The 14,725-nt window shown below is 31.7% G+C and overlaps 1 protein-coding gene across 2 annotated transcripts in view; it reads right to left on the bottom strand.

Annotated features, from left to right (window-relative positions):
- Positions 1–3,221: 3,221 nt before the first annotated feature.
- Positions 3,222–14,725, bottom strand: part of LOC106688642 (uncharacterized) — a 16,817-nt gene continuing 5,313 nt past the window's right edge. Inside the window, exons 3-5 of one of the 2 annotated variants that reach the window (XM_014433207.3) lie at positions 12,618–12,765; positions 7,711–9,721; positions 3,222–7,628 (exon numbers count right to left, since the gene is read on the bottom strand). In XM_014433207.3, coding sequence (XP_014288693.1) covers positions 7,624–7,628; positions 7,711–9,721; positions 12,618–12,765 — 2,164 coding nt within the window. In that variant the 3' untranslated portion in view covers positions 3,222–7,623. Of the gene's footprint in view, positions 7,629–7,679; positions 9,722–12,617; positions 12,766–14,725 lie in introns of those variants that run through there. The other variant, XM_067053319.1, reaches the window with a different exon arrangement.

Genomic DNA, 14,725 nt, shown 5'->3' with positions numbered 1-14,725 from the left:
TATTATTGGAGTTCTATCAGTGGGTAGATTCTCCACATGTTTTTATCATGTCACTATGTCACCTACAGCAAATTTACTTGTTGTATATATGTGTATAAAGTTGTAAATAACAATAAATAAATTATTTTTTAAAAAATTTATCAATCCTTAAATTTTAAGTGTTAGTTTTTAATCATATTTCCTCCTATTCATAATGAATTTCAATTCATATAGTGTCATAAATTATTGTGCCTTAACTGATAGTAGAACTTCTCTCATGTTTTTACTGTAGTGCAGCAGCTAACTAAAAATAATCTACAACTTAACTGTGCTAGAAAGGTCTCTTTACTCCTGAATTGTTCAGTTGATATGCAATTTTTAACTTAAGTTTAAGTTAATCTTTTACATCAATATTCTTTCTATTCAGTGCACAAACGTTTGAAAGGTGAAATGAATAATATAAAGAGTGGAAATAATATAACTCTTATTTACAAAAGAAATAATAAGGTAATCATTTTAGTGGCATATTCACATCAAAAAGTTACATTTTATGATAATTTCAAACATTACTTTTAAGTTTAGTCAAAAATATTCAAGATTCATTTTGAATTAATATTTAGTATCAGTATAAAATAAACTTGAATAAACAATGATAAGAATAAAAATAAGTACCAATGGCAAGAGTAAACATTTTTTAAAAATACGTAAAATATACAGTTAAAAAATACAGGAGATGTACATAAAACAAAAACAATACCGGGAAGAAAAAAAAAAAAAGAAAGAAGAAAGTAGAGATTAAATAAATGTCTTGAAAGAATAAATATAATACAAGCTAATTTCTTATAATTCTTTACCTCCTCGACTGTACGGACTTCCTAAAATCCACAAACCTGGCAACCCCCTTCGCCCCATCATAGCCAATATTAATGCTCCATCTTCTAAACTTAACCAATTCCTCCTGTCTCTTCAGTTCCTGAGCCATGATAACCCTTACGACATCCACAACGCTTTCCAACTACGAGAACAATTAACATCCCTTAGAATTCCCGCTAACTTCATTTGATGCTGAAAGCCTCTTCACCAACATACCCATCGACAAAGCACTCCAAATTGTGGAAAAAAACTGGACTACAATAGAGCCACATACCACTCTTAACTTAGCCTCATATCTTGAATCACTTGAACTATGTTGCAAATCCAGATATCTAACTTTTCAGGGAAAGTTCTTTCACCAAACATCAGGTCTCGCCATGGGAAAATCTCGCCCCCGATCTCTCTAACATTGTGCTCTATGACCTCCTTGATTTCGTCATCCCTTTATTCCATAACGACATCTTATTTATCAAAAAATATGTAGACGACCATTTCTTATTCTTAACCCTGATAAAATCCCTCATATCCTTTCTTCTTTAACTCTTACCACCCTCGCCTTCATTTCACCGTTGAAACCGAAACTAACTCTTCCCTCCCCTTTCTTGACCTGCTTATTATAAAAAATAATGACGGCTCATACACTGTTGCCTTTCCTTATCCGATCCCCAATACCACAACACAAACATTCACCATATTAAGACTATCTTGCTTTCAAATGATTTTCCACTTCACATCATAAACAAACTTTTAAACTCTTACATCAACCGTTCTACGCCTACTTCTCCTTCCCCAAACTCTCTTCATCCACCATCCGCTCTTTCGATTTATAGATCCCTTCCATATGTCCCCTCTCTCACTGACAACATACAAAAATTCTTAAAATCAACAATCCCTTCACTACGTCTTGGACTCAAATCTAACGTTGTATACCGGATTCCTTGCTCCTCCCCCAACTGTAATTCTTCATATATAGGCAAAACTAAGAACCACCTAAGATCACAAATCTCTCAACATAAATTATCTATAACTTCCCACAACTCAGCCGCTTCCAAACTTTCAGAACATACCCTTACACTTAATCATGTTTTTGATTTTGACTATGCCACTATTTTAGCCACTGTTCCAAATAACCAAAAGAGACTCATCTCAGAATCCATTTATATACATCTTGAACCCCTTCCAGTTAACCACAAAATCGATAAAAACTGTATCTCGCATACATACAGCCATATATTAAAATTAATTAAGACTAAATAATTTTATTATCATCACCAAACATTTTTCTATTATACTTTTGTTTTTTCACCTGTTTGTTATCTCTTTATCACTTATGTTATCTATCTCTACATTTACTTATAATTATTCATCTATGTTTTATTAACTTTTCACATTTACTTTGTTTTGTTTTTATAAACTTTTATTTTACATGTTTCTATTAACTTATTTCACTTATCATTATCATCACCATATAAACATTCCATCACATTTTTTCACTTATTTCTATACTTTATTACTTATTTTTAATCTTTTTATGTACTTCTTTTTACATCTCACCTTGTACTTTTATATATATTTTTATTTTATTTTGTAAACTTTCACTTCCGATTTTTAAATTACCTTATTTCACTTTATATTATTCATGTTACCCCTGTTATCTTTACTATTACTATTATCAGTGTAGATAAATGATTATTTTCACGATATATAAATACTACAGTTGTTATCATTGTTTAATTATTTTTCTAACTTATTTCTTTGTAATTTTTTTTTTTTTTTTAAATAATACTACACTTTATTTACTTTTACTTCTTTTACAATAATTGTTATTATATCCTATATTGTATTAACTACCCTAGTATATTTTCTTCAGTATAATCTTGTATTATTAGTAACAATATGTGTCATTATAATTTTACTTAGTTATTCCTAAATTAAAAATTATTATAGTTATTATTATTATCATATTTCTGTATCTTTCTCTTATCATTTTTCATTTTTCGTCATATCATTATGACTACTTCCTGTATACGCGATGTATTTGAAACAGAAATATAGCCGTTAAACGGCTGGCTACCTCCTCCCCACTTCTGCTTCATTGTTGCCTTCTGGTCAACCGTTCGCTTTGAACAGGTAGGTTGTCCTGACTTGTTCTTTGCTCATTTATTATAATTTTAATATCATTATTATTTGTTTATTTATATTTATTCTTTCAAGACGTTTATTTAATCTCTACTTTCTTCTTTTTTTTTTTTTTTCCTTCCCCGTATTGTTTTTGTTTTATGTACATCTCTTGTATTTTTTAACTGTATATTTTACATATTTTTAAAAAAAATTTACTCTTGCTATTGTTACTTATTTTTATTCTTATCATTGTTTATTCAAGTTTATTTTATACTGATACTATTTTATGTCTTCCTTCCTTTTATTTATATGTAATTTCTTATCACTTTATTTTTACATAATATTTATCCTAGCTTAAATTACCTTAATGTATCTTATTGTTGTAATATTCTCAGTTTTCTTTTTTTTTTTTTATCTTTTTAGCCCTGATGAAGCCGTGCAAAGTGGGGTGAAACGTCGGAAAATAAATAGTTGTAAACTATTTTTGTTTCTCTTTTGACCGCAACTCTGACCATCTTCTTATATATCAATTTTTATGGTCAACTGTATATACATATATACTGGAAATATATATTTCGATATTCCTTCCAGAATTCTCATTTACAGTTTTGTTATTTTCTAAATGTTTTATATAAATTATATACATCTTTTATACTACACTTATTGTTTCTTTTGGATACTTATGAGTATTGACACGGAAATTTAAGTTACGAGCTGAACAAAATATACAACATATAAAAATTCAAAACTAAAGTCAAACACATACACAAAAAAAAAATCTGGAATTTAGATTGCCCTCCTATAGTATGTCAACTATACAAAGTTTATTTGTTTGTTAAAGTTTAGTAAGTCTAAAATTTAATGAAAAGGTTATCTTTGGTCATATAGTAAATGTTTTAAATTATGAAGCTGTACATCGTCGTTGCACAAACACTGCACTGTGAAACGTTTCTTATAAAAAACAATTTTTAAATGTCTTGGCCTTGAGTATTTAACATTTATTGAGTATTCAGAGCAGACACCCCTCTGACATGGACAGTCAAATTTAATTCTCTGAGAGATAAATTTACTTAATTGGGACTAACATTTCCTTGATAAAAAATTTTGAAAACTTGAAATCAGTAACAAATGTTATCAAAACACAATAATAAAAGAGAAAGAAAAAAGAGCAGCAAATTTTGATCAAAACCAGGGGGAAAAAAATGAAAATACCCAAAGAGATTTATATTATGGTATTTTGTATTACATAATGAAAAGGGACAATCTGATGTGGAATATGTTAAATGCACAAAATTAGGGAGGCTTGATAAAAGGAAAAGTGCAGGCAAGCTTTAGAGTTTTGAACTTTAAAAGTTTAACTTTTTCAACAGATGTGTCCCCAGCAGAAGGTCAAAGCGGTAGAAGAGGAACAATGTTCAAGATCGACCAACGTTAAGCAATTAGCAGTGAAGACAGCAATGACATAGTTTACCAGTCTAATTCTATAGGAGTCTATCAGGGCCCTGTTTTATAATGAAAACTAATAGTATTAGTTCAAAATACAAGTATTGAAACATCGTGTTAATTACACTAATACTTATTTTTTTCATAATACAGAGGACAATTAGTGATATTACAGGAGTTAAAAGTACTAAAGTACAAGTCACTGTAATTGTATTAAGTTAAATCAACAAGACTAATAGTATTAGTTTGTACTTTATTATGAAACAGGCCCCAGGTGAGTAAAAATGTTCATGTTATTTTTGTACATGTAAAAGACAGTAGAGATGATTTACAGGAAGAAGTAGATAAAGACAGTACTATTCAACTACAAGTTCACTCAGATGCCGTTTGGCCTGAAAATGTGCCCATCACATTCCAAAAACTAATGGTTTTTGAGGGAACTAGATGAATCAGTATGCCAAATATACATGGACGATCTGTTATTATTTGGCAAAACCGAGACTGAGCACAGCATTTGAAACAGGTTTTTCAACATACTAGGGAGTTCAGGTTGAAACTACCCCATGAAAAATCGGTACTGGGCCAAGCAGAGATAAATTTTTTGAGACATACAATTTTGAAAGGAGTAAAACCCGATGCTCAAAAAGTAGCAGCCTTACACCGGATGGCAATGCCAAAAGATATCAAAGGCATCAGACAGCTGTTAGGCGCATTAAACTATTACCCTAGGCTTGTGCTAGAAATGGCACAGTACTTGGATCCCCTTAATAGCCTTCTCCAGAAAGGTAGCAAATCGATAATAACACAGAGCATGGAGCAGAATATTCGCTAATGCATGAAGGACTTGCAGAGAGCACTGGTCTTGGCATTTCCAGATTTTCAAGAGTCATTTATCCTCACTACAGACCTCAGTAAGAATACCCTGGGAGCAGTATTGTTGGAAGAAGGCACAGGTGAAGACCGCCCAATAGCATATGCTAGCAGACCCCACGGAAGTGCAAGCTCATTACAGTGCCCTAGAGAGGGAACTTATGGGGATTATGTGGGCAGTAGACCACTTCTGACCTTAAGTGTTTGGAAGGCGGTTCTGGGTCAATACGGATCATCGTCCTTTGCAGTGGGTTGGAAAGTTAAAGGAGTCATCCACGAGAATCATGTAGTGGAAAGAGCTTTTTAGCCAGTACAACATGGATATTATTTAGGAATAATAGATTCAAATAATAAATGAAATGAGAAACCAAATTATCTGGAAGATGAAGACCTCCAATTTAACAAAGGTGGAGCATACTAAAAACAGCAAGTGTAACATAACCACTATCTGATCAGAATCAGGCATCAGGAAGGATCAAATTTGCAAAATGCTGAGGGACGTGTCCAAAACTGGAAAGACAGATTTGCAGATTATGGCAGACAGAACAGATTAAAATGGACCGATTATTTATCTGATGCTTGCTAATGGCGGAGAGCATCCAAGACATGGAACGGCAGAAGGAAGTAAAGCTCAACTTCCCCAAGCTAAACTCCAACTTGCAGGGGTTGGTTTTCAAGGTAAAACCAACCACCAGGGGCTGAATGAAATACTCCAGATATTGTCCTATTCAAGAAACCCTTTGGTCTACACACACGGTGGTAGGATTACAGAGGTGCGATTACAGGAGGAGAGGATATCCTAAATAACAGCATGGTGTTGAGGAAAATATGGGCCAAGGTAAAAGGAAGTATTGAGAGGGGAAAGAGTAAACATGTGGCACAGCAGAATTTTAATGTCAAGGACATGACAGAAACTATAGAAATTGGGATGGATTAAAAGTGTTAAAGGATTAAAAATTGGATTTCAATATAAGGAAAGAGGTTCAGCGCTATGAGGAGCCATTCAGGATCACAGTATTTAGGGAACATAATATCGTAACAATTGAAAGATTGACAAAACCGAGGATGCGGAGGACGTTTCACATTGAACAATTGAAACTTCCAGCAGTAGCATCATCTCTGGGGCGAAAGTGCTATCTGATCATCACTGATGGAATAACTTGTATATCTATTTCTTTATTCTTTGTATATTTTAATGTTTTGAATTGTTGTAAGTTAACAATTGTAAGAAAATGCGAGTTTTATTGTATAATTATTTTGTTTTGTTCTGGTGTCATTTATCTTATTCATTATGTTATTCTGCTGTTATATAATCTATTATAACTCATTATCTTTGTATCTTAATCTATTATCTTCGTAATCTAGCATTTAGTTTATGTCTGCATAAGGCAGAGAAGGAGTTAATTTCAATTTTTTATTATTATTATTATCATATTGCTACTGATTTGATGTTTCATATTTTTATATTGTACAGATAGTTTACGGGGAATGTCTGTAAACTAGTGGGGGGGGGTTTAGGGCCTGAGGGGCTATTATCAGCTGACAGGTCAAATCAGCTGATCAAATGTATATGTAAGGAAGTGCTCCTACAATAAAATTCATTTGCCATCAAGTGTTATGTATCAAAAACCTTTTTCATATTTTTAGTGTCATTCTGATCCACAACAGACTTAATTTATATATGTATAAGGATAAAATCCCGACCCTCTGAAAGCAGAGTTGGGTGAAAGTTAGCTTTAGTTGAAACTAATAGCTAAAATTCCCATGGAAACAATATTTATTTATCAATGGTTCATTCATGAATAAGGGTTGTATCCATGGCAATTTTAGCTATTAGTTTCAACTATAGCTAATTTTTGTCCATCTCTGTCTGAAAGTATGATTTTAACCCTCATTAGTTTCTGATTAAACTAGAAACTGCATTTCTCTAAGTAAAAGGATATAGAGAGGAAGCTCTAAACTGGTTATGTTTTTAATTCAAAGAAGATAATTGAATTAAAGGAGATATTTACTTAGGTTTAGGTTCTTGGAAATAATAATAGTAGGAAGGAAAGTACAACCAATTCCATTGAAATCTGCTAAATATGATTTTTAATGAAAATTTTTCCAATTTGTTTAATAATCATTTGTCAATCACATAAAATGCATAATGCTAATAAGTTACTCCACAAATCAGTGCTCTTCAACCCCCTCTGTACTACGGGAATTCCAAATTTTGACATTAGCATATAGACAGAATAGTGTTAGAGTTGATAGTTCTACCCTATGTAATTTTCTTTCTCACTATTTCGGGCAACATGGCAGGTAAAATGCTCCTTATGTTTGATTAAAATTAACTCAATCTAGAAGAAATAAGATTAAAAAGTTATATCCTAAACAACTTAAACTTGTGTGCACACATACATTATATAAACATGATCTTACCATAATTACTGCAGTCTTCTAAGCGTAATATAGTCTCACAGTCTTCTTCCTCAATATCTAACTGAGAGTCATCAGTATTTTTGTATTCCTCCCAACTCGTAATTTTATTATGAGAGGCACTCTCTGTTCCAATAGCTATTTCTTGGCAATTCACACTACTTTTAGTTAATATATTATTTTCAGTCTGAGTTTCTAATTCATTATTTTTACACAAATCTATATTAATTACATCGGAACTTTTGTCTGCACTATTGCATGAACTCCTTTTGACATTGCTTTCATTTCTTTTTTCTGTAACAATGTTATGACCATCTTGTATTTTAGAACTTGCTAATTGACTTTTATTTTCTTCATTACATTCTATATTTTTAAATGCACCATTTGTAGTTGTTGGTGTATCTTGTTTATTGTTTTCTAAAATTGTTTCAGTTTCTGAATTTCTACTTTCTCTAATCCTATCAGAAGTAGGTACCATTCCTAAGGAGCTACTTTCATCAATTTCAGATTGTGTACTATTAACAACTTCATAAATATCAATGCATTCAATCAAATCACTACTTTCTTCTTTGATATAACTGTTTTTGTCAACAATCATTTCAGAATGTTCAGTACCATCAGATTCCGTTGACATATCTATATTAAGTTTTTTTTCTGTTACATTTGATTCTTCTAAAACCAATAATGAGTCAACATCACTTTCAGTTTTTAATTTTTTAGAAGTCATATCACAATCTGTTCTCTTCCTTTTTGAATTGCTAAACTCACTTTTAAAGGAATCTGTTTTAACAACAGCATCATCATCATCTGAAAGCACAATAGTTTCCATTTTAACTTCAGGAGAAAAACTCTTGGTAGACTGGAGATCTACTTCATGAGAATTATTAAACTCGTTAAATCTTCTAGAATATCTACCTCCACCTCTTTTTTCATAAGGATATCTTCTTCTCATTACTCTCCTATTTCGCCAGGGAAAACGACAATAAGGCCTTTGTTGTTGAAAATCTCTGAACCTTGGATGAAATCTCATTTCTTGTCTTCTTCCATCTACATAATTCCAAAGTTCATTTGGATTTTGAGAACTTAAAACAGACATTAATGTACTAGCAGTCTGTATCATATTCATTGCCATTGCTTGCATTTCTTCTGCCTTTTGGAAGAGAGGATTGGACACCAATTCAGGATTCATTTGAACATTATTTGACATGTTTGTAAATGGCATCCTAGACATTGGATTGTAAAAAGGTTTAAAATTACTTGGGACACGATTATCTGATCTAATATTTAAATTAACTTTATATTCTGAATATTTTGGTACTATATTAGATGGTAAAAGTCTGCTGTCTGGAGAACGTATAACAGTGACCCCATTTATAGCACTAGGCAAAAGGGATAATACTTCAGCTTTTGAAGATTTTATCAAATCTAACTTATTACGCATCAATTGTTTATAATCATTAGGGGAGTCATCACTGCACAAGTCTATAACTTTTTCTATTGACCTTAGAAGACACTGGTTTATAATGGGGTACCATAACCTACTAGGTTCAGTAGAAGTGTAGGAGGGTGAAGAAATACATATGATATCACTTGAATCGTCACTGCTATCCAATAATTCCTCAATAATAGAGTTGTGGTCAGTATCATCTTCGATTTCTATCACTTCATTAATAGCAATATTTTGGTCTGTAGAATGTTCACCAGATCCTTTTTTAGGAGAATCACATAAAATATTTCCTTCATCAATTAACATTACTTCATTATCATCAGGCTTGATTGATGAAGTACTCGGTGGTGACCTTTTAGATTGCTGTAAAATAGAATCAAGATTTACCTGTTGTTCATAGGGAGTAACAGTAACTGAAGGACAATGCCTTATTACTCGCAATCCTGCTCTACATAGGTATGAGTACACCCTATATTCATCAAAAGTACACAAATCTTCCTGGAGCAATAGTGCATAACAGTCTTCAATACTTGCACAGACATTATCCAACATAAGTTGAAGTTCACACTAAAAAATAAAAATAAAAAAATATTTCAATCACAAACAGATAAACAAAAATATCACATAGCCACGGTATAAACCACTACATCATCACTGATATGTTGTGGAAGTGAAACATGTTATTTTATGTAAACAAAGTAGATTAAGTTTTTAAAGATTTCAAAAATAATTAGTAATTATTTTAAAATATAAAAAACAGCCATTACGTTTTAAAAAGAAAAAAAATACTTTAATTTTTTCTGTATTACAAGCCTGTGCCACACACCGATCAAGTGGAGGAGTGCAATTCCTTATGTGATCTCATCCAGATAAGATGTGTGGGAAGTCACCAAAGAAAATGATTTCATTTTAAAACTTTATACAATTATTATTTAAATGATTTTACATGCCAATAATTAGCAATTCTAATAATTTAATTGATATAAATACAGTGTAGTGTATTTTTAAAAAACGATCTTGATCAAATAGTGAAACATTATTTGGACAAAAACAATTTGGGGATGATTTCGGTCTGGTAGTGAAGTGTAACATAAATAGTGCAGCATCATTAGAAGAAATTATCCACCAACAGTGAACATCAGCAACAATTCAACTGTCAAGTATTTGATGAAAATCATAAAAATTTATTTAATGTACGAGAGTAAGTCAATAATTATCCACAATATAGTTATAAAATTTTATTTTAATCAAATAAGAAACTTACAAGTACATCATTTTTCAACATAGTCCTCTTGCTTTTCAATACATTTGGTCCATCCTTGTACAAGCTTCATGATGTCCTCATAAAAGAAGGTTTTTGATTGAGCTACGAGCCGTGAATGCACTGGTGTCGCTATTGTGCGGCATAACCCTAGTGCACTACTTCACTGCTGCTGAACCCCATATTATGCCAGAAATGGCGAGGAAGGGGCAATAAAAAAAAAAGATTTACCTCGGACTAAACAATGAAAGAAGCGGTGCATTCCTGCCTCGTAGCTCAACCGAAAACCTTATATGAGGGCATCATGAAGCTTGTACAACGATGGACGATGACAGGAAGTGCGATGAAAAGCAAGGGGCCTATGTCGAAAAATGATGTACTAGTGTTTCCTATTTAATTACAATAAAATTTTATAACTATATTGTGGATAATAATTGACTTACCCTCGTATTTAGATTTTAAATTTAAATTATTTTTACTTTTGGTTATTTCAGAAATTATACCAATTATATAAATAACAAATCTTTTTTCTTATGATCCAATATTATGGATTTTTCAAATAATAAATTTATATATTTAATTTTGTACTAATTTATTATTTTAATGAAAATTTGTATTCAGATACGTTTATAATGTAATGTTTTCATAGCAATCAATTTAATATATCATACCCATATCAACATCTCAAAATTAAATAACTTGTAATTTTTTTTAAACATAATAATATATTAGAAGAAATCAAATAACAGTTAAATTTTATTTTTGTTCAATTCAATTTTAATTTAAAATAAATTATATACACTTTTTTCAATTAATGGAAAATTAGTGTTGTTGAAACAGATGTAAAATAATAAATTTTATGTAATTTCTTATAGGAGTTGATTTTGAGGAAAACAAAAAAAAAAAAAACTTTGTACTGTGAACTTTTCTGATTTGTTCTTTTCATGAAATTAAATAAGACATTTTACTTAGTAATGAGTTGTGAATCATTTCCTTCCACTCCTACATTCAATCATCAGTTTCAATTCCTACAACATACTTTCAAACCTGAAGAAACTAATTTATTTTTTAATTTTTAATTTAAGTAGTACATTCAAGGTTTTTTAAATTTTTCTTTTGAATCTATCATATATCGTCATCATATAAGGCTATGATTAGGACAAATAAAGAAAGATACGTTGAAGAATACTAACAGAGAAAGAAGAATGAAAAAAAGGTTGCATTGTAAGAAGAAATGGCAGAAGTGCCTATGAGATATCATCTCACATTTCATTTAGGCATCTCAAGAAACAAATGCTATTCTGAAAGTGACTTTGGATTGGTCATACCAGTGTGACTATAGGAAAGGAAGATCAAATCTCAGGCCAAATCTGCATGCGAACCATTCTTGAAAGAGGGCATTAATTTAAAACTTAAACTCACCACCTAAAGTTTTAAGGCAGCATACGACACCATAATGTGCGAACAGTTGTACAGAATTTAACACACCTAAGAAACTTATAGACATGTAAAGTTCACTATAAAGGATATGAGAGGTACCGTTAGGACAAATAGTGAAAGATCCGAGGAATTTTATACAAGGAAAGGAATCCGGCAAGGAGATGCAATATTGCTGGCAAGAGCGTGTATATAGTATAATCTGGCCACTCCTAAAACTAAGTAGATGGTAACACAGGTTCCCAGGAAGTTCCTAATCCAGAGAAAACAATGACCATTGGGGCATATTAATACTAAAAGGTTCTGGAGTTTATTTACCAATGATCCAAATTCACCCAGAACAATCCCCAATGTTGAGATTAGTATGAGGATAAACTTAACCAACCGATGCTACTTTGGCCTAATAAAACGGCTCCACAGTCAAATAATTTCTAGGAGGACCAAGGTCCATTTCTATAAAACTTCAGCACACTGAGCTTCTGTATAGATCTGAATGTTGGACTACAACTATACTGAAAAAGAACTCCTGATCTTCAAAAACTAAGAAGAGAACTTCTTCAGGTAGTAACCAATCTACGTTATCTTGATGGTGTCCAATTGTTTCCCAAAGTTTTCCATTTTTTTTTTAGAACTTTAGCTACTACTATTCCCTACTTTGCACCAAACAAACCCTAATCTAAATGATCTATTATTACACCACTTTCAAAGAAAACTACTCAATTATTAAATACTACTACAAAATAATCTAATTAAAAGTTTGCTTACATTTTCAACTAAGAAGAGAACTTCTTCTGGTAGTAACCAATCTTCGTTATCTTGATGGTGTCCAATAGTTTCCCAAAGTTTTCCAGTTTTTTTTAAAACTTTAGCTTTGCCTAAGAATGGAATCCACTCAGCCACCGATAAATTGTTACTGTAAATTAAAAATAGTTTAATGTAAAGAATATAAAAAATAACAAATGAGGAGTTACCAAGAATGATTTTAGTCTACTTTTTATCACAAAAATAAAAGATTCTACTTCTTATTTTGCATTTCACAATTTCAGTGGCAGCTTCTGATTAATGATATTAATATATATTGGTGAAATCGTTTCCAGTGATCTTACTTTTTGTTTCATTAATTTTTTTTTCATTTGATCAAAATGAATTTATTTTTTTGCCAACGAATTGATTTGTATGGTAAAGAATGATTTATTTCTAACAATTTTTAAAAACCTCATCAGCAAAAAAATCTTTTAACTCTATTCAAGGACAACTGCTGTCATACAATCAGCATTATGAATGCTCCACCACAGTTAAAGACCCGATAACATCAAAAGGTAAGCTCATAAAAAAATATATTACTTAACACATGCACTGTAACCTTGCCCTGTCATTAAAACTCAACAAACCATTTTACTGGATGACCTTCCAATAGCCTTTGATCCAGTCTACTACACTTAGTCAAAAAAGTAAATGGTGAGAGAACTTTCGGTGACTACAGATGACTGAACGCTGTAACAGTTCCTGACCACTACTTCCTGTCTAACATACTGGCTTGTTCCAGCATTCTAGAGACTGTTTTCCCTACAAAAGATCTTGTTCAAGTACATAAACAAATACCTGGAGCTCAGGAAGACAAGTGAAAACAGCCGTTTGCATATCATTTAGACTCTAGTAGCTCCCTTTCATGATTTACAGACTCCGTAATCCGCAACACACATATTTCAGAGTTTTATCGATGAAGCTCTTGAGGGACTTACAAACCTTTTCACATACCTAGACAATATTTTTACTCCATATTCTACTATAACAGAACACTTGAAAATTTAGAACGACTTTTTCAAAGCCTGGAAAGATATGGAATAATAATCAACTAATTCAAATGAATTTTTTCTCAAGAAGAAGTTCTAAGCCGAGAGATCACTGTTAAATTGTAAGCAATGAACAACATTTATCACTGTTCATAAAACTATATTTGAATCAACTGTACACACATATGACATTCTAGAAACTTCTAGAATGTTCTCACTTATTATCATATAATCAGTGTTACCAAATAGCAAATATTGTACACATTCCGACAATCACAAAATTTTAAAAGGTGGAATGCATCCAAGAAGAGACAAAAGTAAAATTATTCAAGAATTCTCACAACCAAAATCAGTAAGACAACAACACAAATTGTTAGGTAAGGTCAATTCAGGATAGAATTATACTCAAAGCCGCACAAATACAAGCACCATTCTATTTAGCAGGTAACTTGACAGAAACTGACATTATTGATTTGGGCATTTTTGATAGACCAAGCATTTGAAACTTAAAACTTAGCTCAGCTACCATGCTTATACATTCTATACAGGACCGAGAACTAATCGTCACTCCAAATACTTCTGATTTCACTTAAGGAGAAACAGTTTATCTAACTGGTCTTGATGGCCCTGAACCTACAGGTTTTTATTTTCACTGAAACTGAGCATGACTGAAATGAAATACTCTACCTAAACTGAGAGTCATCGGTCCAATATTGCATCTTTAAATATTTTATTTCTACTGCCTTACCACAGCAAAACCTCTTATTTTTGCCTTCATGCAGAAACAAGCAAAAGCTTCTCCCAGACGATCTCATAAGTTTCCATTCATTATGCAATATATGTTGGATGTTCACTAAATAAAAGGATTAAAGCATATCATGGCCAATAAACTTTCCCAATTTGAAAGTATTAAGATCTAGATTCTAGACCATATCACAACAGGATGATCCAGAGATCCAAGTGTTATGGTAACACTGTAACCTCCCTGCTTTGTCTGTCTATTGTCAATGTTTCATTTGTTTTTTCCTCTCATTTGTGTTCTAATGTTTATGTCTACATTTAAATGAATAAAAACCTTTC

Source organism: Halyomorpha halys, unplaced genomic scaffold (genome assembly GCF_000696795.3).
Source record: "Halyomorpha halys isolate HHAL.00 unplaced genomic scaffold, Hhal_1.1 Scaffold1169.1, whole genome shotgun sequence".
Taxonomy (NCBI): Eukaryota; Metazoa; Arthropoda; class Insecta; order Hemiptera; family Pentatomidae; genus Halyomorpha; species Halyomorpha halys.
Note: the sequence above shows the minus strand (reverse complement) of the source record. Positions and strands in the feature narration are given on the sequence as shown.